The following is a 26,532-nucleotide window of genomic DNA, read 5'->3' on the forward strand; positions in this document are numbered from 1 at the left end:
ATACAATATTCAAAAATTGTTAATTTCTCCTGAATTACAGCTTCAGCCTATTATTGACTAAAATATTCTGTCCAGGAGACTTCCACTTGGCAGTTGTAGGTTTTACACCCACAAAATTTTTAGATCCATAAAGCAAAAAAAAAAAAATGCTATTATTATCTCTGAGAAAGTGTTTCCAGGATTTTCTTGTTAAATATTTTTTAAAATAGAATAGAATGAATGAAAAAAAGACTATTTTTGGTTGATAATGACATTGTTAAATCATACTTGGTTGAATTTTTTTCTTTTTAATTCTCTTTCTTACAGGGTGCTGCTTTAATTAGAATGCTGGCTAATTTTATGGGCCATTCAGTTTTCCAGAGGGGTTTGCAAGTAAGTCTTTTTATTTGCTACTTTATATTTTCTTTTACATTTTTCCTTGTCAATATATTTGTTTTAAAATATTTCACAGTGTAGGAAATTGGTAATAAAAAATTGCTGAAGCTAATGCAGAATCTTAAAGTAAGCAGTGTCTTTCTGTATGACAGACACTGGTTGCAGATAGAATATTCACAATTTCAGTTAACAAAACTTGAACCATGATATTATTTAGAATATTTAATTTGCATTTTCTAAATTGAAGTGATTTCATATATATCAGACATTAGACAATATAAATAAGACTTTCAGAAAGCCTACCATTCTTTTTTTCTTCATTTAAAGGTTTATATAATATAAAAACAAATTATGTTAACCTTTAATAAGTATATGTATTTGAGAAACTCTTGGGGACATCCCTGTGATACTATTGCTGTTTTACTGTTGGCATACATAAGTTTTCATTTGTTCCATTGCTAATTTAATATTTTTATTTCAATTATAAAATACAATTTTTAGAAGAGAAAAATCAGTTTTATGATCTGCATTTTATAGTTTGTAATAAAAAATGAATTCTTACAAGAGGAAAATTATGAAACTCTTTAAACACATACAAATATAGGAAAATGGAACTTTTTCCCAGTGAATCTGCTGGAGTAAATCATGTTCCTGGTAGATGTGATTGATGAATTATTTATGATGCATTCTACTACTTAGAAGTGTCCTTTAAAGTAAATTGATGTTCACCTGAAATACAATTATGCTAAGACAGAGAGAGCAATCAATCTTATCTGTTCTTACTACGCTTTTCATTTTGAAATTTAAATAAACTACATCTGGGATCAGGTCATATTTTAGTCATATAATTCTATCTTTACCCAAAATAAACTGGGAGATAAAATGCAAAGCAAGAGTTAAATATGTTATGACAAACTACACATACTTAATGCAACAAAGAAAAATATATAAATTTTTTTGAGGAATCATTTTCTGTTGAAAATAATTTTGCACATTTGTTTCAGCAGGGGTTGAAATTTACTTTAATCAGCTCCTTCCATTAGGGACACCTTCAGAATAGCTGAATCCATTGAACTTACTTGCCGAGTGCTAAAGGCACTATTCTGATCACATAGTTGGGAAAACCTTTCTTTCTCAAGGAGTGCCCTCCATGAATATCAACTATCTGGAGGAATGTCCTTCCTTATCCCTACTCCTTTGTTTTTCCCCATTGAAGTTGTAGCATGACAGTTTCAGAAAATATCTAAGCTTTCATAAGGGCAGCACAAATTGAATTTGATTTCCTGGCAGCAAGTTGATGTGAAATCATTTTCTGTATACAATTTTTATTGTTTTTTTTTCCATCTGTGTGTATGGATTTGCTCAGCAGATTGAATAACTATAGTTATATTATTTGGAAAGGATTATTGTTTTGCAACATTTTCCCTCATCCTGTCGTACTTCCTATGGTATGTAGAATATATCATTTTTAATGCATCCTTTTCCTCTGCTCCAGTGTGTTCAGTTGTGTCTGAAACAGTTAGAATATACCCTCCAACTGCCATTAAACTTCCATTTGAAGCTTGTATTAATGTGTGCCTTTATGCTCTGATACTTGATTTGGTTAATTTTCAACCGAGGGACTCTATGTTTGTCAACATTGCATTTCATTTGCCTTGTGACATCTCATTGATCAGATAGATCTGTATCCTTCAGTACTTTGCTTGCAGCTTTATTTATACTCATCACTCAAACTGATTTAGTGTATCATCAGCAGTTTGGATTAGTTTACAGTAGATCCCTATGTCTAGGTGATAAATTATCATCTCTTGTGCATGAAGATATATGGGGTACATTTTGGAGATGACCTCCTGAACAGACACTTCATGTCATAGTGCTGAGTGGTCACAGAGTTGATATTAATATGCTTCCCATCCACAAGGCCCTGGGGAATCTTGGTTTACAAGTTGCTGAAAGAGCTAATCTGGGTTGTCAGCACTTACCTCTGCTGGAAAATCTATTAATTGTTTCTACATTAGCCATGGTTATTTCTGTGTTGCCAAATGGAAGTTTATTATTTGCAAACAGACTCAGGATTGGATACTTATAGGAATAGGGAATCCCAAACTGCAAATAGTGTGTGTTTCATATATCTTTTTCTTCCTCCTTTTTCACATTTATTTTCTTCCTTCTTTCCTTTTTTCCCTTCTTCACCCTCCTCCTCCTCCTCTCCCTCTTCCTCCTCCTCCTCTTCCTCTTCCTCTTGCTCTTCCTCCTCCTTCACCTCCTCCTCCTCCTCCTCCTCCTCCTTCACCTCCTCTTCCTCCTCCTCCTGTGCTCGGACATTAGCAAATGCAAATATACAAAAAAATATACAAATAATGTCATGGCAGTTTTTTTCTGGATGAATTTTCCACCTAAAATTCTGTTGTCCTAAAATTTTATGTATCTTTATAACCCATCATAAGCTTGTTTGGGAACCAGGCAAATATTGTTTACAAATACATATATCATACATATAAAAGAGGGAGGAAGTAGGTTTCTGGGCTAGCTTATATATTCATGCCTTATTTATAAAATATCTGAATATAGATTCAACTCTATTTCATATTTTTATGTACTTTGTATGCAGTATATATTTTAAATTTCAAGTCAATCATATATTCCTCAGAACACAGGAACCCTAGAGAATTTTTGAGAATGCTTGTTTCTAATCATCATATAACACACTGGATAAGCTATTAGAAACCCTAGAGATTAATTCCAAATGAAGAATCACAACTTTCCTTGCACTGGGGTTCTCAACACATTTTTGTTTAGTTATTACTTAAATGGTTCAGTTTTGCATGTTTTCTTAAAAAACAAATTATCCCAAAACTTATTTTTTGTAAATACAATATATATACATACATAAAAATTAATCCTTGATACCACAAATAAATTTGCTTCAGGTTTAATATTTAAATTGTGGAACTTGGAATGAGTTGAACTTGAACCCTTCTGTGGTTGATTGTGTGTGCCACTCATATATAATGTATTTTTAAAACATAAAAGTAATTGTATTTTATCAAACTCTACATGTCCACTGTCTGCATAATCTATTTTACTAAATAATAGCAGACATATTTTGGGAACCTTGAGGCAATAGAATAATTGGGGAAAATAATTCTCCTTTCTACTTCTAATTAATGCTGGGCCTTCCACAAGCCACTAAATCTCTCTTGGCCTCTTGCTTGATGGTTATAAAATGCAAGACTAAGACTCCAGGAATCTTGCCATCTTTCCATTCTCAGAATTTATTTAATGTGTTTACTAGTTAGACAATTTGGGTTTGATATCTTTAATTTGGGATTGTTTTTTAATTTGATGAGAAAAATTATAAACTAGATGAGCAAGAGTAAGTGATTCCCTGTTCTTGAATCTTTAAGGAACCATCTGAATATTAAGACTGTATGGGCTTCAATGTATGCAGTAGTCAAATAAGACCAGGATTTGTTGTCACAAAGAGTTTTTGCTAGTAATATGATTCATTATGTCAGTGTTAGGAAATGACTTGGAATATTAATTTATTTTCATATTTGTCTCTAATACTGTTTTAGTCAGCTTTTTTTGCTGCTGTGACTAAAATACTCAACCAGAACAATTGTAGGGGAAGAAAGGTTGTTTTTTAGGGGCTCATGGTTTCAAAGGTCTCTGTCCATAAGTGGCTGGTTCCATTCCTTGGGGCTCAAGGTGAGGCAGGACATCATGGTGGAAGAGTGAGACAAAGGGAAGCAGCTTCTGATCTGGTGATCAGAAAGCAGAGAGAAACATCCCCACTTGCCAGATACAAATATATACCCCAAGGCCACACCCCAATGCCCCACCTCCTCCAGCCACATCCCGCCAGCCAGCCATCAATTACCACTCAATTAATCCCATTAGGTGATTGATTCACTGATTGGGTTAAGGTTCCTACAATCCAATCATTTCTTCTCTGAACTTTTCATGCATTGCCTCACACATGACCTTTTGAGGGACACCTCACCCCCAAACCATAACAAATACTTAAAATTTTTTTTTGATTAAACTACAGTTGTCTCAGTCAACATTTACTTAAAGACTTTCTTATTTATTGGCAATTTTTGGTGCATATGTTATGATTCCTTGTGATTCCTAAGGTGAGAATTCTGCTTACACTCTCCAAATCTGGAATTGACTCTACCGACACTAGGATGGTATTGACATGTACTGGTGGTTGGTCTTGAGGATAGTCATCATCTCCCTTGGTGAGTGTCATTCCAAGGGACAAGCAAGGAGAACTTCACTTTTTCAGTGACAAGAAGATCTGTTTTTGATATCAAGGGAGCCTTAGTGGAATTTAGACTTTAAAGGCCTGGGTTCATTTCTCATCGTCCTATGCTTTCCCAATGGATACCCTTTCACATAAAAGATCCAGAAAATCCAGGAAAATTACTTGAGCTGTCATTTTGCCACTCAGAATTTTAAATGTTAGTCCGTTTTTCAGATGCATTAATTCTAAATCTATAAGAGATTCAAGACTCTTACCATAGTCATAAAAGATTGCTAGTCCCTACGTATGCCTTCAACTGAGAATTTAAAGCACCAAGGTAATTAACTGTCTTCCTTTTGTAATTTCTAGAGTTCAGTCAGAAATTTCCAGTCTTCTCAAAGATTATGTTCTGCCATAAGCTTCTATTGAAATAGTCATCTATTTTCCCCAAAACTATTCTTCAGGTTAGGAAACTCTTGATGATAATTTAAGAAATGGTTTTGTCCCTGAAAACCCTGAATTACTAGGACCCTGTTATCTACTATCAATATTGTCCCCTTTACATCTAATTAAGATAGGCAGAGTTTTGTAAATAACCATTTCTAAAGGTCTGGAATCACTTCCAATATGTCATTCAGTAGCAAAATTGAAACCCAGTAGAAGGGAATTCAACATTGGCTATATAAATTTCTTAAAACTGGGGAAGAGTGGGTATGAGAAGCTTTCAGAAAATTAGGAAATTTGGGTATCACAAGAAGTAATACCCACATTCTTAACTACCTACAGTACACCTGGACCACTGGCAATGTCTTAACTGTCTTCTGCCAAGGCCAACGTCTCTGGACTCTGCTGCCTGAGCAATGAGGTCTCCTCCTTCTTTACCACCTTCCCTATCTCTTACGTATATTTTCATTTTATAGAACTTAAACTAGGACTTAACTAGCAACAAATTACAGGAGATATAGCTTCCAGGCTTCCAGCCCATCCAATGAATAAGAGTGAAGGGACTAGTGGGTGGATTGCTAATTTAAACACACTTAAGCTATAGATGTCCTTATTCTATTGATTAAACATTAGTTGCATTATTTTATAGGTTGCCATATGGAGATTTAAAAATGACTTAATCTTTGATTTGTCTCTTCCTCTGTTTATATTAAGACCATGTGATCCTTCTCTACCAGAATGTTTTCAACTCATTTTAATAGTTTTGTAACTATTAAGGTATGTGACAGGGGGCTTGGGTTGTGGCTTAGCAGTACAGCGCTCGCCTAGGTTCAATCCTCAGGACCACATAAAAATAAATAAAATAAAGGTATTGTGTAGAGCTACAACTAAATTTTTTTTAAAAAAGGTATGTGACAGGATAAATAAGGAAAATCCAACAAATGAGCATATTTTACTCGCTTCCTAACTGTAGATCAGTTGTTGATGCTCTATAATTTCTAGTCTCCTCTTTGAATCAGTTGATTTAGTTATGTCAGGATGAATATGTACCAGGGATACATCTAAAATTTTAAAAATTTCTTGTTATTACTGTAAAATAACAAGTTAGAGAAAAGATGGAGGGAGCTTACAATTGTGTATAATTGTTTTGCTTTTTGATTAACTTAAGAATTTCAGGCTTTGGTTTGCAGGGTCACAAATATGGACTGCTCATTCTACCTCCCCCATTTGCTGATCTTCCTGGAATATGGTAAGAATAGGCAGAAGATCTGAGCAGCAGTTTGTCTAAACTGCTTTTGATTTAGGACCATCTCTAGGTAACATCTGGAAAGTAAGCTTACCTGTTTTCCCAGGCCAGGATTTTCTCTTAGCCATGATTTCAGTAAGTAATGATGACTAAGAAAACAACTGCATGATACATTACCTATGGGGACTTAAATAGAGTCAGTGAGAAATGCAATAAGCAGATCAGCAGTAACCAAGCTCAAGTTTCACTTTTAAAATCAAATGTAATTCTTACCTTTAACACATCTTTTTTGTCTGTGATATGATCATCTCCAGATTCCTTACTAGGTCATCTTCTAAGGACAAGCTAGTAAGACCACTTGAGACTCCATGTCTCTTTAGTATTTACAGTATTCTAAAGTGTTTTTTTTTTTTTCATTATATTGCCACAGAACAAGTGGAGTTCTCTCTGATGGCACACTGGAGTGGAATACATGCAGTGTGACCTCATTTCTGTCCTCTCTTTTACTTGGAGAAACTCCAGTTTCTGACGTTGTTGAATTTTCTTTTCTGTACGGTACCTGGTGTATAAGGATGCTTCATTTTTGCCCTTCTTATTTTATTCTGTCTCTCTAGAAATTCTTGGTGATTTTACATATCCTCTTGAAATCTTTCTTGCTTCTGTAAGTTAGTGTTTCCTTTAAATTCCTCCTTCAATAAATACTGCCCACTTCTAGCATCTTTTGGCAAATTTTGCAATTTTCGATTTCTAAGAATCTTATTGTTTAGTGCAGATACATTATTTTACACCCATGTTTAACGATACTTATTGTTAAATATGCATGTGATCAATAAATTAGCCTAGATTTCTCTCTTTCATTCTTTCATTTTTAAGACAGATCTTCCTACATTTCCTAGGCTCATCTTCAACTTTTGAACTTAGCCTCTAGAGTAGCTGGGACTTCAGGGGTATACCACTATGCCTGGTTTTAGGAACTATGTCTTTTACCTTGTTTTATAATTTAGGTTATAGTCCTATGATTTTAATCCTGATTCTATCTAAGTGTTATAGGCTCATTTTAAAATTAGGTAATTCAGGTACTGCTTTTCAATAAATTTTTTTATTATATGACTTGGATCTTTCTTATTTATTCCTACTTTTTTGTAATCTCCTTAATTACCCTTTTTTCCCTCTGATTTTTCTGGAAATATAAAATAAAGCTATAATTATGAAGTCCTCCAATAACATTGATTGGTTCAGTAGCTATTAAAAATATAATTAGTACGTAGTACTATTGCTTTTTCTTTTCAAATAAAACAATATTGTTTTAATGATTTGAACCTAGAAGTACCATTCTTCATATTGTTATGAGTCAACATCGGGGAATTGAAATTATGATGAAATATCATTATTAAGCTTGCTATAAACTCCAACCCTGAAATCCCTGTCAGAATGTGAGTCACCTTCCTGCTCAACCAGAGAGGGTAATTCAGCATCATCTAAAATATGGTTGAATAAAGAAAGATTTCTCTTAATTAGTATTTAACTGCTCTTTTCCATAAGGTAACCTACAACAAGATGTTTGGCTCCAATTATCAGGGTGGAAATTGCTTATGCAAATCGATGTAAGGCAATGAGGTGTGGATAAAAAGCAAAAAGGAAATATCATTACTATTGGTTTGTGCTCATAAAATTCTGATAGCCTGAAGGTAATGACAGGCACAAAGCCACAGGGATTATTATTAGCAGCAACATACTCGATAACTTGTGTTCCAGTGAGCTGTTATATGTTAACATGTGTACTCAGGTTTTTATTTGAAAACCTCAGTCTTGTGTTTGCAAGAGAGCTTTTGCTTCCTTGCATATAGGTTTTAAAATAAATTAAAATGAAATAATACAACAGTGTTTCAAAGGTAATTTATTTCTGAAGTGAGAGTGTTGTGCATTTAACAGGTGGTAACTGAATTGTGCTTAATCTGAAACTGTTGATCATAGGTAGTTTTGCTCAATTGACTCCATGTTTCTCTGAGAATGCTGTGCAGATTTAGATATGTTATAAGTAGAAAGAGGTTATAACTGAGTAATAATTTAGTGTAATCAATCAATACCCTATGGTAATATTTACCTTCTTATTTGTAGGCCTTCCAATTTTGCATTTATTAGTTAATCTTTACTTGCTAGTTAAGGACTAAAGATACATTATGCATTTTACCTAATCAAGTTGACAGGACAAAATTATGTTTTTCATCTTTTAATTTTAAAATTATCTGTGAAATTATTAGACACATGTAGTTGGATGGATGGATATATTTGTATATTGTATTTATGTGAATGCATCTGTTCTATAAATACACGTACCTGGATTTACCTATCTCAAACTGTCATTAATACTTTATAGACATTTATCATTTGGGTAGATTGCTAGTTACTAAGTACAGTAAACTTCTTTAGAGGCATTCCTCTAGCCTGTGTAGCTACCCCATCAGCAATTTTCTTCATTTTTAAATTTTATTTTTTCTCCTATGTTCTCTGTTTTGGAAAGTGCATATAATAGTCTAGGACCATCTATTTGGCAATGTTACAAGTTTTGATGCCAAAAAAATCCTCAATTGGGAATATTTTATTCTTACTCATATTTTTATAATTGTTTAATGATACTATTATATAGTTTAATATTAGTAGCATGACATAGATGTACCATAATACTTAAAGTTATGTTCCTGTCTGTGAACATTTATGTTGCTTTCCAATTTTTTAAAGTGATACTCCAATAGGCATTAAATGATAAATTTTCCCCTTGTATTTTGATGACCTTTTCAATACATTTCTTATTATCATTCTTTCCTTCAAAATGTTAAGTCAGTATCTAATGCTAGAATTAAAGTCTGAAAGTTCTCTTTTTATTATACCATAATCAAATGACTTTTGGTCTTATACATTTTCAAAATAAGTTTCTTACTAATTAAGAATGAAAAAGAGTATATCATTGCTATTTCAGTGTATATATTTTTATCACCAATAAGGTTGAAAAAAATTTATATATATTCTTTGTTACACTTCACTCTTTTTACTTATTCTCTTATAACATTTCTTACTGGTTTTCACTTATTTCAAAATTAAGGTCTTACTGTCTTTTACATAACATGTAAAAATAGTTATAAAATAAAAATAATGATCCATAATACCTTTATTATAAAAATCCCCTCATGATTTCTTATATCTAATAATATTTTATGAAAAGCTACATGTTAAAAAATAGTGCTTAAGAAGAATGTTGCAAAAACTTATTCTCAGTTACATATTTGGAACCTGGCTTTAAAAAATGCAGATGCATTGAAACTTCCATTTCGGTTTCCAAACTGTATTTCAGTCTGTGGAAGAGAGCTCTCCAAGCTAGCATGACACAGGGAAATGGTGGTGTCCATTTATTATACTGAATCTGATTTTTCTTTTGCAATCTGTTTCCTATATTCACCTTTTTTTTTCCTGTTCAAGGTCTCTCCCTGTGGTTATTTGACAGATTTTTTGTTTTTCAATTCAGAAGCAGACTCCACTTAAAGTGTTAAAGTACTTTCTTAACTCTTTGCGTTAATAAACCAAGTCTAGGATTTCTCTCCTTGCACAAGCCTTGCTTAGTTTTATGTCTGCAGTCCATGTTGGTCACCCGTTAGACACATCCAGTCATTTCTGCACATCTTTATTAGCCACTTTCTCTAAGTCTCACGCTGTGATAAGTGCCAAGTATCCAGGGCATGCTGTATACAGGAAATAGATCCCCTGTTCTCATGAATCATATAATAGAGTAGAGGAGACACAAAATAGGAAAAAAGTGTACGTATCTTTAATGTGATAAGTGCTAGGAAGGAAAAAATAGGATACTGTAAGACAGCATAATGGGTGTGTAGGTTGGAGCAGCTATTTAGATGAGTTGTTAAGGGAATTGAGAAGACATGTAAACCAAGGACTAAAGGATAATAAAGGGGTTGGGTGGAAGGAGATTACAGAAAGAGCGAAGAGTTTGTGAGAAGGACTGAAAAAAATTGAGCATGTGGACAAACAGGGAAAAGACAGATGAAGTACGAAAGGTGGGTGCAGCCAATTATGCAATGCCCAAGTAGACTGTGTTAAGTTTCCTCTTTGTTCTATGTGTGGTACGATGCTATTAAATATTTTTACAATGGATATGACATGGTTTTATTTATATTTAAAATAGTTCTCAGTCTAATTGTGAAAATACACTGGGAATGAGGTAGCCAACATATCAAAAGAGGACTTGGGTTAAAAGTAAGGAAGATAAATTTCTTTATATTCAGATGAGATGTTATGGAGGTTTAAAATAGTAAGAAGATACACAGAGGAATAAATGGATTTGCAGTGGTTTTTGAAGATAGAATCTATAGATTGGTTAAAGTGTGTCATGTGAGAAGTGAAAAAGGGAAGGCAGTCAAGAATGGTTCTGAATTTCTGAGTTGAGGGCGTGGGAGCAAGTCCTGAAAGATGTGATGATTGAATGTTGATAGGAAGAGAGGGGCCTATGGTAAAGAACCAGATGAAATAGCCAGAGGTGGGCAAAATACCAAAGACCTCATCTGTCACTAGTGCCAAAAGAAAAGCTCCTTCCAAGAATAAGTTGGCCATCAGGGTTGAATGCAACGGTGAGGTGAAGCAGGATGAAGACTGAAAATTGTTTCTTCTGGCAGCGTGAAAACTTACTGGTTTCCAGTAAAACAGAAACATGGCAGACAAGCTAGAGTATGCAGAATAAAGTTTAATCAAATTTGTCAAAGAAGGATATCTGAGAAATGGGGTCTGGACTTATAGGGGAATAAGGGCGAAGGGTGATTTTTGTTTTTCAAGATGAGAGCTAGCTGTACTGGTTTTGGGGGTCAGAGAAAGCTTTAGGAGAAGATGGGTGTGATAATATTTGAGGAGTAAAAGGCGCCTCTAGAATATTGGTCCCTGGAAAGCTGAAAGGATTTGTCTTTAAGGGAAGACATATTTCTAGTAAATTTGAAAATCGGAAAATGAGGGAAGTCTGTTCTGATGACTTCTATTTTTTTCATTGTTTCTAGAGACAAGGTCAGTAGCTGAATGCAAATTGAGTGAGAGTGGGAAGTGGAGAGGTTTGCAGGTTAAAGATTGGGAGTGGCAGGAAGGGACTGCCTGAGAGCTTTGAGTACCTATTTGAATTTGATGATGATGAAATGAACTTTTAATAAAGCTGAGCTTCTCAGTTGCATGATTTTCTGTTGTGATGCTTAGCTATATGAGTGCAGGTTTGGAGAAGACAAACGCTGGGATTCATTCAGGGCTAGGGTTTTTATGAAGACAGTTTAATCAAACAACTGGGCTACAAAAGAAATGAAGATATTTGCCAGAAATTGATTAAGATGAACTATGAAATATAAACTGGATAATCATGGAAATGAAGATGGAAATGATAGAAAAATATCTGCTGTTAATAATAACAGTACATAGTATACTATACTAACAAAGTATTATGTATGATTTTAACACTGTGTAAAAGAATCTCTCATGCTTCTGAACTATGGGAAATGTAAACTGTCTTTATGAAGTTCCCTTCTGTCGTGCCCATTGATATGAGAGCATCCCCAGGAACTTTACTGTCCAAAGCATAAGATAAAGAGTCCTTGGTCTCATCCACACTGATACACAATTTCATTTAAGGGCATTGATTAGTGGGAAAGAAGTAGAAATAGCACATATTTCTTGAGTTTGATAATTATCTTTTCTAAGTCTTTCTGGTCACTTGAAGGTTAGTTTCTTTACTGCTTTATTGATGACTTGGGCAATTTTGTTTTGTGCTGATGAGACTAATTAATGTTTCTATTCCATGAGCATCAGTGGTTTTGTGAGTTCAGTAGAATTCTATGAAAAATAGGGTTTGAGACCCCACAACCTGAGGATCCATCCAAGACCCTTTTCTTTCCCAGAGTTGGAAAGAATTCTTCTAAGGTCACCCTTTCCCTCCCTTCCCTTTCTTTCCTCTTCTCTCCTTTCTTTTCTTGTTTTCTTCCAAGCACATTCTTCTTTCAGTTTAGGCCATATAATTTCCCTACTTGACCTTTAGAATACTCTGTCTTTTCTTGGAGAGAAGATTGAAGAAAAATATGTTGACTCTAGACCTTTTTTTTTCTTCCATTGAGCATGCTATTAAAATAACCAAAGTTTCTTTGAATCTTTGTGTGACAAGAATTTTTTAAGTGTTTTATTTGTTGTATGGCATCTTCTGTGCATTCTCTTATTAGGTACTATATTATCTACATTTTACAGCTGAAGAAATTAAGATTTAGAAACAATTGCTACTTTCCTCAAGATCACATGATTGGTAAGGATCAGCCTGGATTCTTACCTTGTTCTTTTTAATATATATACTGTTTTTACTAAGCTAAATTACAGTTCCTTCTCAACTGGTCACCAGGACCGGGACAGAGAGAGAAAGGAGGTGGGAGAGGGGAATTCTATGTACATATTTATAAGCAGTGGGCATCCTGATTTACACAAGGCAGTGCATTTTTACCAGCCAGAATAGAATTTATCTATTTTATGAGCTTATAGTGGTCAAAGTCCTTTATCAGGGCATTTGGAAAAAAGCAATTCACAAACTTCAGTTTTATCAATAGATTCATTTTATGTCTTAGTAATATTTCAGGCTTGCAGGAAAAGTGAGAGGTTGGGATATTTTAGTACCCTGAAACACCCCTATAGACTATTATATCCACCCTATTTTGCTGACAGGTGTGGGACCTTGTCAGGTTGTTCTACAGTGAAGTACAAATCTAATAGTGGCAATATTATAACTCTGGTTACGTGCCTACATGTTGAGGAATTGGTGGCTTGATCTATAATTTCTACATAAGAAATATTTTAAAACAAAACTGATGTGAGGATATGCCATTGTCTATAATTTAAAACAAACATGCCAAAAAATGTTTTATAGGCTGGCAGATTGTTTTGACTTAAAATTTTCTGATATTCTGCTATATTTAGCAACTTCTTATGAAAGTATACTGATTTTTACAAAATTTATGTTCATTAAGGGGGGTAATGGATTTTTAAAACATGTAAAATGCCTTTTTGTGCTTAGAGAAATATCTGAATACTCCCATATCTAATCAAACCATTTCTGAAGGTGAATTTAGGGTAAACATACTTTTTAAAGTCAGAATCGGAATGGCATACAAACAATGATAATTGCATTTTCAACTTTTGTTCTTAGATTTCTTCAAATAGGTTTCTTTCTCAACTGTCATCTTGTCCCTGCCTCTTTCTCTTTCTCTCAACTGTTTCTGGTGGCTTGAAATTGTAGTACCCCAAAAGTTTGGTAATGGTTGTTTTCTATTATACTGGATTTTCTTCTTAAAAACTTACTGTAATAACAAAGAAAGGTTGAAATTATAATTTGTACCTTCTTCTCTTTGATTCTCTAACAGAATTAAAGTTTGAAGATTCCTTTTATTCTCTTAGAAGGCTTTCTCAATATTTTGCTGTTCATTTCTAATTATCTCCTAATTTCCTGCTGGTTTTGAAAATAATCAAAATAACTATCTTGGTGTACAGTCTAGCCTTCTTTGTTTTAGTTTGTCATCCATAACTGTTTTGGTCACTTTGCTTTTGTTATCTCTAAGTCGAGTCTGAAGTGCATGGGCCAGACTTCAGATGGCTGTCTGATATAACTCTTGTATGATGTTGCCGTGATCTGGAATTTTAAATCTACTTTTTATTTTTTTGATTGTTGTTTATGCATCCCTTTAATATCACCTTACTCTAAGAATGCATGTATTTACAAATATTTAGGTCTTTTTCCACTTCAAAAGCCCCTGTTTTATAAGTCTAAGACAAAAGTTTTATATAGTTTTAATCTTATTGGTTTGTAATACTATTTGTACCCCTAAATATGGAACTTTCTGTATTTCATTTCAGTTTTAACCGTATTTATCTAATTTTCTTACTTCTCTTTTTTTTTTTTTTCAATTTAAGTATACATCTGCTTTAGTTACTTTTTCATCTCTGGACAGTTTTGGAGGAGGAAAAGTTTATTTGGAGCTCATAGTTTCAGAGGTCTCAGTCTATAGACAGCTTACTCCATAGCTCTGGCCCAAGGGGAAGCAGAACATCATGGCAGATGGGTATGGCAGAGGACTGCAGTTCAGGACATGGCAACAAGGAATCAGAGGGAGAGAGCTCTGTTCACCAGGGACAAAATATGTACCCCAAAGGCACATCCCCACTGACCTACCTTTTCTAGCCACACCCTCCCTACCTGTTTACAGTTACCACCTAGTTAATCCCCATCAATGGATTAATGCACTGATTAGTTAAAGCTCTCATAACCAAACCATTTCACCTCTAACCTTTTTTTGCATTGTCTCACACATGAGCTTTCGAGAGGACACCTCACATCTAAACCATAACAACCTCTCATAAGCCCCATACCTACTGTTTCTACATAACGAAAGCCTAGTAGTTTTACTAAATAGAACTTTGTGTCTTTGGTTTTTATTTTGTATGAGGCATAAGGGATAGTTTCTACTTTCCTTTCTATGGATCATCAAGATCATTTTCAGCTGTCTTGATTGTTTATATCACCCATTGGTTTTATATCTGTCAGAATTTGGGGTTGCAAGCAACAGAAGCAAACTCTAGCTGAGTTAAGCAGAAAGGAATTTTTTGGAGGGATATAAGTAATCCATAGAATCCCTGGGAAAGCTGGAGAATTAAGATTACACAACAGATGGTACAAGACTTGAATCAAGAAAGCCAGTCAGGATTGGTGTGCCACAGTAGTGGCTGGTTCCATTATTGCCATTAGTGTAGCCATCATTGTATTACTGGGAATAATCTTTCAGGTTTTCTGACTTTCTGCATTACTTCTTTAGAATTCATAGTCCTAGGAGGAAGTGTCCTCTTGTCTGAGGCCAGCGTACACACCCATTCTTTGATGCCAGGAAAAGTGGAGAGGGAGTATTTACTATTTTGTTCCTTCCATTGTAATGGTGGGAAGTAGAGTCCTTGCCTTCCTCCCACATCCCACAGTGAGTTATTGCTCAAATATAAAAAAAGAGTTTAAATGCTGGAAAGCCAAAAAATGACAAACACTCACTACAAATCTTTGGAGGTATAATTATTCTTGATAGAAAGCAACAATATTTCAAACCTTTGCTTCAGCCTTCATGTCACATAGTCAGAAAAAAATCAATGCTTGAATTTACCTGGCATTTTCCAGACTAGTGGTATGAGTAGAGGGCAACCTGCTTCCCAGCATCAATGGGGCCCAGACTCCTGTCCCCAGTATCATTGGAGAAACCTGCTGTGGCCTACCTAGAGCTAGTCTCCCCTCCTTTGTATTAGCTGAATTTCTAATTTCTAATCATTAGCTCATTAGAAATCTAATTTTTTCCAAGTTCTTACCCTCTTTGGAATAGCCATATGCTTCAGAGGACTATGTCTTCCCTTGAGTATAGCCCAAAGCAACACTCTCTTAAGCTGCAGTAACAGGTTTTTGCTGAAGCACTTGATGCATTTTTGACAAATGAAAATTGTAGGGGATGAGTTCACAGAAGGTTTTAAGGGGAAATTTTCCTGATAATTGGAAAGAAATTATCACAAAGAAATTATGTGTTTTTCTTCTGTACAAGTCATGTTTGAATGTGATGCTTGGGATTGCTGCTATCATCTAGCCACAAATCTGAGGATGAAGTTAAAACATATATAAAGTTGGGATCAAAATAATTCTAAAGGAGAGTGAGTGACTTCATCTCTGTCCTACTCATTATAATAGAAAAGAATAAATTTTGCTTATTTATTTATTCATTAATTTGTTTTGATAATAGGGATTGAATTCAGAGATGCTTAACCACTGAGCCACATCCCCAACCCTTTTTTATTTTTTATTTTGAGATAGGGTCTTGCTGAATTGCTGAGGCTGGCCTCAAACTTACAATCTTTCTTCTTCAGTCTCCCAAGTTGCTGGGATTACAGGCATACACAACACACTCATCCAATATTGCTATTTAAATGTCAGTCTTTTCTGGATACTTTTGCTACTTGCAGCTAAATACTTTAAATCAGTCTATACTATTTTATGGAATCTTCCATCCATGTCCCAAGAAATAAGCCATCTAAGTGATTACATGAGTCCTAGCATGTTGGAGGACTCATTAAAAGGAGAGTAAGTACTCTATAATTATTTCCATGTAAATTTTAAAAGATAATAGTGCTTTACTTCCTTAGCTCACTCTCTTTACTTTCCCCCTTGTCTATTAGTCCCATTGGCTTTAGTAGATTAATTGTTATGAGCCATGTCACTTGGTAGCAAAAGAAGTCAAACAAAAGTGGTCTCAATAGTTCACAAGTTTTTGATGACCTCAAATGCAATTGCATATATTAAGTCAAGTTATATATCTGACAGATATGCATGGAAATAATGAATCATATCCTATATTAGTATCTAAATATGAAAATTTGGGTAAGTTTGATGAATATAGGAAACCTTCAATTACTGCGTTGTCAGTTATTAACAGACAGGCATAGGCATAAAGACAAATCATATACATATACTGAGTATCTACTGTGACTAGTCTGGGCACAGAGTTGCTGGCTAAATAATGGTTAACAGCAGTGACAGGTTTCTTACTCTCTTTGAATTTGTAGACAAAGTGAGCAGTCAGACTAATAAACAGACAATTATAACACAGTGTGATAAATGCTCTTATATAGTACAACATGTGAGACTCTAAGATTAGAGATATTCAACTTAGCATTAGGAAGAGGGTTGGAATGGACAAGGAAGGGTTCATAGAGGAAATGCATCAAAATTGAGGCATGGAGTTTGTAGAGTTTGAATTGACTTTAGGTAGAGAAAGTAGAAAGTGTTGTATAGATAATCGTATGTGCAGAATACCACAGAAGAGAGAACATACCCATCAAGCACCTTCAGGAAGCTGAAAGTGGCTAAGTTGAAGTGGGGAGCCATGAGTTAACTGATAGGATTGGATAAGTACAGAAGGACGAAACCATGGTTGACATTTTTAAGTCACACTCAGGTGTTTGTGTTTTTATTCTGGGCGTAGCAGTATGCATTTGACCAAAATTATTCTGGCTTCACAGTAGAGATTATACATGAAAAGGCTGGAGCAGAAGCTATTGCCCTCGTAGTTAGCCCAGTAAGAAGCAGAAGAATGGCTTCCAAGGAGGCAAAGGGGAGGAGAAATCTTGAAGAAATATTTAGATAATAGATCATGACTTGAATGTGGTAGAAAGACAGGGAGGCATCAAGATGATTTCTTGGTGGAGGTGGATGGAAAGGGCATTGCTGGGAAAAGGCTCACAAAAGAAGCTAATGTTGTGGGGGATGAGTTCAGTGTCAACTATGACTCTTGGTTATACTGTTGCAACATTTTTGGATATTGGATTTGGGTAAGCCGTTGTGTGCATGGGTTTGGTGTTGTATGTGGGCTATAGTCTCTGAGATCTAGTGCTCTGATTTATTAAATGATGATAATACTATCTACCTCATAATGTTGGCTTAGATTGAATGAGATAAAATACAAAGGATCTCACATTGTTGAGAGCCACGGCCGGTCAGAATGATGCCTGGCATTTAAAGCCTGTTGTACTGCAGCTGCCAAGACTTGCCCTTGTTCATTAATGTCTCTACATAATTTAATATATGTGTTTAAATCTTCATGTTTCCATGGTCTAATGGCCTCCTTGCACCATCTGTTTGCTTGCTCAAAGGCTAGCTGTTTAATTAATGGCATTGCTTGCTCTGTATCCCCAAAAACTCTGGTAGCTGTTTGAATAAGCCTACCTACAAATTCAGCGTAAGGTTTATTAGCTCCTTGTATTATCTTAGATAATTGACCTTGTAAATCTCCATGTCCTTGTAAAGTCTTCCATGCCCTAACTGCATCTGCAGCAATTTGTGAATATATAGCAGGATCATATTCAATTTGTTGCCGTTGACCCTCATAAGGTACTTTTCCTAACAATATATCTAAATTTCTTTGAGGGTAACCGGCTGCTGCATTTTGCGTAGCCGTCTCCATGCAAAATTCCTCATTGGCAACCTTCCATAACAAATATTGTCCTCCATTTAGCACAGATTTACACATGCTAGCCCAATCTGTTGGCGTCATGTCCAAGTTGGTAATGGATTCAATCATGCTTACAGTGAAGGGTGCTTGGGGACCATAGGTTGTTACAGCCTCCTTTAACTGCTTCACTGTTTTGAAATCTAAAACATGGTGATTTCGCTGCCCTCCTGCCACCTCAAATACAGGGCATGCTAATCTTTGAGGTCCTGTCTCAGGATCCCATCTATCAACTACGGGGGTTGAGGGCCCCATAGGATATGTTGTCTCTATAGGTGGAGCAGTTGGTTGGACACTTATGCCCTCTGGTGATGGAAACGTGTTAGTAGCAGCCTCCTGTGGTAACTTTTTCCCCTGATAGTTCTTCCTCCTTTAAATTTTCTTCCTCTGTCTGACTAGCTCAAGAGACCTTCTCTTTTACTTGATCTAAAATGTCTTTCTCCATGGTCTGAACCTCTAAATTTACTTAACACTCTTTCGGTTTGTTTTTTACTAATTTCTAATCTACTATAAATATAACACAACCCTACAAGATAACACAAAACAAAACCGAAACAGAATGAAACAAAAATGGAACAAAAAATCGTTGTATCAATATTCCTATTTTTTTTGAAATGTATATTTGTGGTCTATCTCTATCTCTTCCTCAGGGCCGAACAACTTCAAACCTTGAGCCAACCATTTTTCCCAGTTTGCCTTAGAAAGTTCTAGGGATAGGCAGCTTGAAACAAAAACAAAACAAATCAAAACAAGAACACATTGTTTTTTGAAATGGTCACCCATTCTCTCGCCTTCCCTCAGGGGCGAGCAATTTCACTTACCTGCGAGCTTCAGGTGTTCCCCATACAGGCCGCCAAATGCTGCAGTCTGGCTGGGCATGAATAACCGAGCCACCACAAAGCCTTGTAGGTTCAAACAGCAACTACTTTATTTCAACTCTCACCGGCACTGCACGTGCACTTTTCCACCAATGCCACCCATGCTGCCCTTCCAGAAACCCCCCACACCAGAAATCCCTCCTCTGGCACTCCCCCATACAATGGGAACTCTTGGGGAATCCCCCAGAGAACTCCAAAGTAGCGGGTGCCTAAGGCAGCAAGAGCTGCCCCATTGCCCGACAGTAAAGGTCAAATATACAATACAATCAATTCAGCATCACAGCAATTATATATAGCTTAACTCAAATCATCATCTCAATGGTTTGCTGGCATCACCTTTCAAACATTCCCTCTGGCAAATGCCAGGCTTCATTCTGACTGGCCTGGCTCTCAACATCACATGGTACTAAAAAGGAGGCAAATACTAATGTTCATATGTGCTGTATTCTTTATTATTATTAATTATATTTTTTATTCTGCCACTTAGTTTTCTAGCCTGTAGCCAGAAATAATTAAAAAGATTATATCTGTTAATGTCTATAGAGTACTTGTGATGTACTAGGCACTCTTCATTTTTGTAGCACTGTATATGTGTGTTAGAGGTGTGTATATACATGTGTGTTTATACACACACATATAATTATTTAATTCTCAAACTTTATGTAATAATACTTTTGTTACCTCCATCATATAAATGTGAAAACAAGCACATAGAACTTAAGCAATTTACCAAAGTTCATATAGCTGGACCAAAGATTATATAGCTACTGAGTATTGGCCCTTGGATTTCAATCAACAGTTACATTTCTATTCCTGCAGTTTAAACCAATGTTTAAATACCTATTTTCATAGATAGATGCACTGAAATACTCTTGGTTAATATGTTTTTAATTTTTAATCAATCTGTGTTATATGTTACATCCCTTAAGAACATTGTAGCGGTCATCTTTGTCTTATCCTTTTGACAAATCTACTATTTCTGAAATACATAGTATACGGAACCTTAAATTATTTTTAAATTGATCTTAAAACATTCTTTTTATATCATGTGTCAACTCTACTGCTGATTGATTTTCATACACACAAATGTAAATATAGATTTTTATTTCAGATTCACATGCCCAAGAATTTCCATATACATTGACTAATAGGGTTGAAAGAAACTTAAAATCTTTTTCTTCATCACATACAAATGTTTGAATTCATCTTACCAAGTGGTAGTTGTACAAAGATTTCTACGGCTTCAATCACGGAACTCTTCCCTCACAAATCTCATCTCAATATTTGCAGTCATTCTTAATAAATCTCACCACTATTTCCTCAGCACCTGGAATCTGCCTTATACTTGCTATGTACTCCATATGGTTTTTGAAATGAATTAATGAATTAATGATTGATTATTGAAAATATACTCACTATTCTTTATTTTGTAATTTTTCAAAGATACAACAAAATTTTCTTAATTCAAGATATGAGTGTATTTGTGTAAGAGAAAGATAAGCATAATTAAGGAAATTCTGGTTTTGTTGTTTGTTTTGAAAAAAGTTGACATGTGTCAAATTTTAATAACATCTGAATATTAAGGCTTCTGGAACTCCAAGAAGACATGCTACCTTTTCTGAGTACTGACACAACAAATTAGGAGTTGCTTCTTAAGCCTGGATACTGACATGTTAGCTGCTTGAAATAGAAATGTGAAACTTGTTCTGAACTGGGGAGGAAACTAAGAACTCAAGCTGATGGTTCACACTAGGACGAGGTCAACTGAAATCATTGAATTGGATATTGGATATTGAACCCAGTAGTATTCCTCCATTTCCTTCTTGCATTAGCCTTAGGGGCACTCTTCATACATAGAACCAACTGTAAATTATTTTAATTTTAATACTTTTTGTTAGGGCATCACTAACATAAAATGTTAATTTATATTTCTTGAGTTTCATTGTTCTTAAATTCATTCAAGTGCTAAAAAATTATAAAGAATAATTTTCAAAGTTAAATCCAAAACAATTTATTTAAATTCTGGTTCCTGGGTTTATGTGGAAAAAGCATCATATGGCATGCTGAGAGCCAAATTGGGATTCAGATTGGTTATAAAAGGCTGTGTTTTTTAGCAGTTATTCATAACACCTGATGACGATGGTGGATTTGTGGTTGCTATGTTGGGATTGGACATTGAATCTCTAGGCTTCCGATTAAGTGGGAGTCACCATTTGCTGTGCTGTGAATTGCCAACAAAAGCAGAATCTGTCACAGGTGCTCCAATTTGTATTTCAGAAAATTTGCTTCTCTAACTTTAATTATCTCCAAAATACTCCACTCTATAGAGTACTGAAAGGAGTCAGCATTTTTTTTTCCAAGTTTCAGTACTTTGATGTAAATTAGAATTTTTGTGAACTACCTACATGTTGTAGAGAAAATAGAATTTCAAATGGAGGAGGAGGACTTTAGCTGTACAAAATAAAACACTATTTTCATTTTTCCACTTTGAAATCAGGAAAAAAAATCATAAAAATATAATGCCAAGTAGCCATAGCTGAATAACACATTGATAATGAGACAAACTACACTTCTTTGAAGGAAGGCAGGCATGAATCAGAAAGTGTGTAGGTTTAGCCACTAATGGTTGAAAATGAGAAATGAGAAGTCCTAAGCCTAAAAATATTAAATAAACTTAGGAATAACTTTCTTATTAGATATTAATGTGTGTCTCAAACTCATGGAAATAAATATTTATCATTTTTGTAATAGACTGCCTCTCTTTTTTAGAGAGACGGGGGAATTGTAGAGAATATACCCTTTTGGCAAATAATCCCTCTTAACATCAGCATACATTAGCTAGGGATTTTTTCCCCATTAAAATACTTCCTTTTCAACAATTCAACATAAAAACTTGATGGGACAGTTTGTCCTTATTTCATTGCAGAAACTGCTTCTTCAAAATTGGCTGAGGTTGACCAGCTCAATTAAAAAATCTTTGATCCTGGAAATCCATAAGAAGTGATTACATCTATGAAAATCTTTTTTTTTTTTTTTTTTTTTTGTGGTGCTGGGGATCCAACTGAGGGCCTTGTGCATGCGAGGCAAGCTATATCCCCAGCCCTGAAAATCATTTTTAAGAGATGAATATTGTTGGGTGATTTAATTAGGAAATATGTTATAATGAAATTTTTTGGGAAAATTTTAAAACAGATTCTTCATTTTTTTGCATGTCTTTCTCTTTGTATTAATGTAATTTCAAAATAGAGAAATGGTTAATTGAACTGAGAAATAAATGTGTTTACTGGTAATTGCTTAGCCTTTGAATTGTAATTACAATTTTATATTCTTATAGGATTATTTAACCATTCATAAGTATGGCAATGCAGCGAGAAATGATCTCTGGAATACATTATCAGAGGTAAAGTATAGGAAGTTCAAATATCAAAATGTCTACTTGAACATTTGAATTGAGTATATAAGCCATTATTAACTTTTATTGACACTGACAGTTTGTCTTTACTTTTTTATTTCCATTTTCTTCATATTGCTTCCTGTTTTAGTTTGATATATTATAATGATCAATGGTTCAAAATTATTTAAAGTACAAGAAGTGATAGATACCTTGCCTATTTTCAATATGACAATATTTCTGAAATGTGACTCTAATATAATATCAGAGATTCATGTTAAAGACATCCTGAAGTTTCAAATATATTTTTTCTATGTGATTGTAGACATTTGAAGGATAGAAAATGATGCTACAAATACTTTCTTTAACAATAAAGTATATTTTATTTTCTGGTGTTTATAGACTTTAATGTTAATACAACTTTCATGTATGTACATATATACATATATAGAAAGCATAATTTATGGTAAGATTAATTTTATGTGTCTTATATTAATGTCACTGAATTTAAATGTCTTCATATTTAGGAAAATTAATTAAAAGGTAAAAATTAAAATGGCTTAATGTTAATTATGTTTATAATTCATGTTTATGAGACTAATTTATTCAATTTTGGTTGTAAAGGCTTTGAAAAGGAATGGAAAATATGTAAATATACAAGAAGTAATGGATCAGTGGACACTCCAGATGGGTTATCCTGTTATCACCATCTTGGGAAATACAACAGCAGAAAATAGAATAATAATTACCCAACAACATTTTATTTATGATATCAGTGCTAAAACTAAATCACTTGAACGCCAAAATAACAGGTAGAGCACTCTATTTTTACATGAAAAAATGCTTTTATTTTTATATTTCACATTGCTCTTTTAATAATTTAAAAAGCATTGATAATACATTCTGAAATATTATAAGTAAAATATAATTTTAATTTATTTCTTTCTGCATGTTATTTCATTTTGATTCTTTTTACTTCCATTTTATGGATATTTTAACCCTCAAGATGACAACATTATTTATTTCAGAAAATGGAATTTTTAATTATAAATGATGATATAAAAATTAAGATGTGATTTTTTACTTTTCTTCCTGAATATTTCTTGAATTAAATACAAGAAAGGTGTGTTGCAATGAAGTTTGAGAAAACCATGAGATTTATAAGACAAATGAAAAAGGAAACTAACAATCCAGAAAAAAAAAGCAATTAAAGAAAATGAAAATCTAAATAATGTCTGAGTCAAAGGAACTTAAAATAGAATACCTAAAATGATCTAAATATGAATGATGCTCCATATAAAAAATAAGTTCTCTTTCCTTCGCTTTTAGTGTTTGAAACCACTAAACTGACAACATACATGGATTGATTTGTTGTTATTTTACCTTTCTTTTGAAACTCTAACTTAATACCTGATAATTCATCGTGTAGGATTGTTTTCTTTTTTACCTTATGTTTTTTATTTTGTGTCTCATTTTAAAGGCTGAGTCAATGAATGATAGTAGAACTGTATTAGTCAGTTTCAGTTTTTTCTAAGGTGCCCTGGGTTAGGTTAACCATGTGCTGTCTCCCATTACCTTGGAAAATTAGGAGTCTGACTTCATCAACCACCAGTATCAGAGACCAGGAGCAGAGTTTACTTTGTTATCTCTAAGAGGAGTGGAAATCGTTCCTAAGTTAGCTACCTCCAATTCTGGATATTCAGAGAAGTGATTGAAAAATTCATTAATATTTTCTGGTGACCACATTTGGAATATGATTTAGGACAGCAGCTTCTTAAACCTTCTCAATATACACACATACACTTCGAGGCACTGCCCTCTGCCTCGCCACTCTCTGTTCTCCTGTAATCCCACATCACCCTGCTGAACTGTCAGTGCTGTCTGGGTCTGCCCATCAAGGCTGCTCTCCCCAGCTCAGATTCCCCACAGCTGCCAAGTGCTACTTCTAATCCTTCACCATCTGGCCCCAGGCTAAACATGCTTTAGCATCAACCCTGGCCAGGAAGTACGTAAAAACTACTTGACTGTGGCAAAGCTGGAGATACTCAGGCCAGGCCTTCAAGGATGCTGAGTCTGACACAGCATCACTGATGCAGAAAAACATAAAAGACACATAGATGACAGCAAAAAAATTTGAACAAAAATACTTTGTGAACCTATAATATACATCAGTATATCAGCTGTGAGTCTGGGAAAAATTTTTCCCAGGCTGTATATGTAGTATCTACAGCTTCACATTGGCTGTTTTAAAATCATATGGATTATTTTGAACTCTGAGAAATTGGCATAGAAAGTATTAAGAGAATGATCATACAGGGCATCTTATTAGTCTCAAAAATGAGTTTATATATTATGAAATAATAGAGCTTGTAGTGGCAAATGTAGTATTCCAATTTTACATTATTGATCTTTAATTCACTGTGACATTCTGGTCAAAGCTTCAATAATACTGTCTGGCTTTTGTACATAGCTTTCCTAGGTCTTTATACACGATGCACACAGTTGATGCAATAAAACCTATACCTATCTATGCCAGAAATTTTTTAAATTATGGATGTTTTCTGAACCAGGAGAGTCAGTTTTTTTTTCATTTTTTTAGAGGATACCAGAACATAAGCATGACATGCATAGAACATTTTAATGTGTTCAGTAATTATATTTTTCATACATGACAATTGTATTGCAGCAGAGAAAGGAAAGATCTTTAACCAATAACTGCACAAAGTTAATGAATATCTAACAGAGTGTAAAAATGTAATAGAATGTGGTACTTGGGAAGTGGTGAATTGGTGAAGCCTTTTTCTTTATAAAGTTACTTCCCTATAGTGTTATGTAACGTTTCCTTAACCACAGAGGAGCTTCTAAGAGTTTTGTGTTATAGAGAATTCTATTTACCTGCATGTTTACATTTCCCATGTCTTACTGGCCTGATAGTAACAATCTCTAGTTTTTCATAAGCTTTACACTAATCCTTCATTAATGTTGATACTATTTTTAAAAGGTTCCTGACTCAGCTAAAATATATGCCCATTCTTTTCTACTTTAATGTAATCCTTAAAATTAAAGTTGCTTTTTATAAAAATGTAAACTGATAATGAAGACAGTTAATCCCTGGAACTATTAAAGAAAATAAATGGTTTTAGGGTCTTCTGAAATTAATTTTTAAGGTTTTTAATGGTTAAATGAAATAAATAAAATTTGAATTAAACTAAAGAGGCAGAAACACAATCCATTCTCACAATATCTTTTTTCTAGTCTCTTTTTAAGCTAACCCACTGAAAACTGATTTCTTTAGAGCATACCATACAGGGCCCTTTACTCAAAATTGTTGAGTGTCCTCTAGTCTTTTAGCAAAACAACAAAACAAAACAAATCCCACCATGATTATTATGACTTCTTTGCTTTTAAAATGAAATTTATAAATGACTAAATATGTTTTGTTTAAAAAGCTATGAAGAATAACAGGATGTCAACATGTCCAACAATTTTGAAATGAATACAAAATTTCAGATCTGCCTGGTAACTTGTAACAATTTATCTTTGTCACTTGTATAGATTTTGTGTAGGGTACAAAAACTTCCTTAGAGAAAACATAAACGTCTATTTTAAGAATTTTACAAAATATCCCAACTTTGTGTTCTAAAATCTTATAATAGGTAACTTTTTTTATATCACAGCAGCTGTGCGATAGTGTCTGCTTATTTAAGTAATTTTCTCTATGCATATGATATGACTGTAAGAATCATGCAAGTATTTATATGAATCTCATTTTCTTGTACCTTAGAGACTTTTTTGAAAATTTATATTGAAACATCTCAGTTTTTATCATGATCTCTGGCTATTTAGAAGAA

General features: G+C 34.2%; 1 protein-coding gene across 1 annotated transcript in view; it reads left to right on the plus strand.

Moving 5' to 3' along the window:
• The window catches only part of Trhde (thyrotropin releasing hormone degrading enzyme), a 384,413-nt gene that overhangs the window by 267,470 nt on the left and 90,411 nt on the right, over nt 1–26,532 (plus strand). Inside the window, exons 7-9 of the mRNA XM_046430713.2 lie at nt 307–372; nt 22,625–22,690; nt 23,306–23,493. Of these exons, the coding sequence (XP_046286669.1) occupies nt 307–372; nt 22,625–22,690; nt 23,306–23,493 (320 nt within the window). The remainder of the gene's footprint in view (nt 1–306; nt 373–22,624; nt 22,691–23,305; nt 23,494–26,532) is intronic.

The sequence above is a fragment of the Marmota monax genome, unplaced genomic scaffold (assembly GCF_021218885.2).
Source record: "Marmota monax isolate L192 unplaced genomic scaffold, Marmota_monax_Labrador192_F-V1.1 WCK01_AAM20220418_F8-fsc00056, whole genome shotgun sequence".
In the NCBI taxonomy this organism is placed as follows: domain Eukaryota; kingdom Metazoa; phylum Chordata; class Mammalia; order Rodentia; family Sciuridae; genus Marmota; species Marmota monax.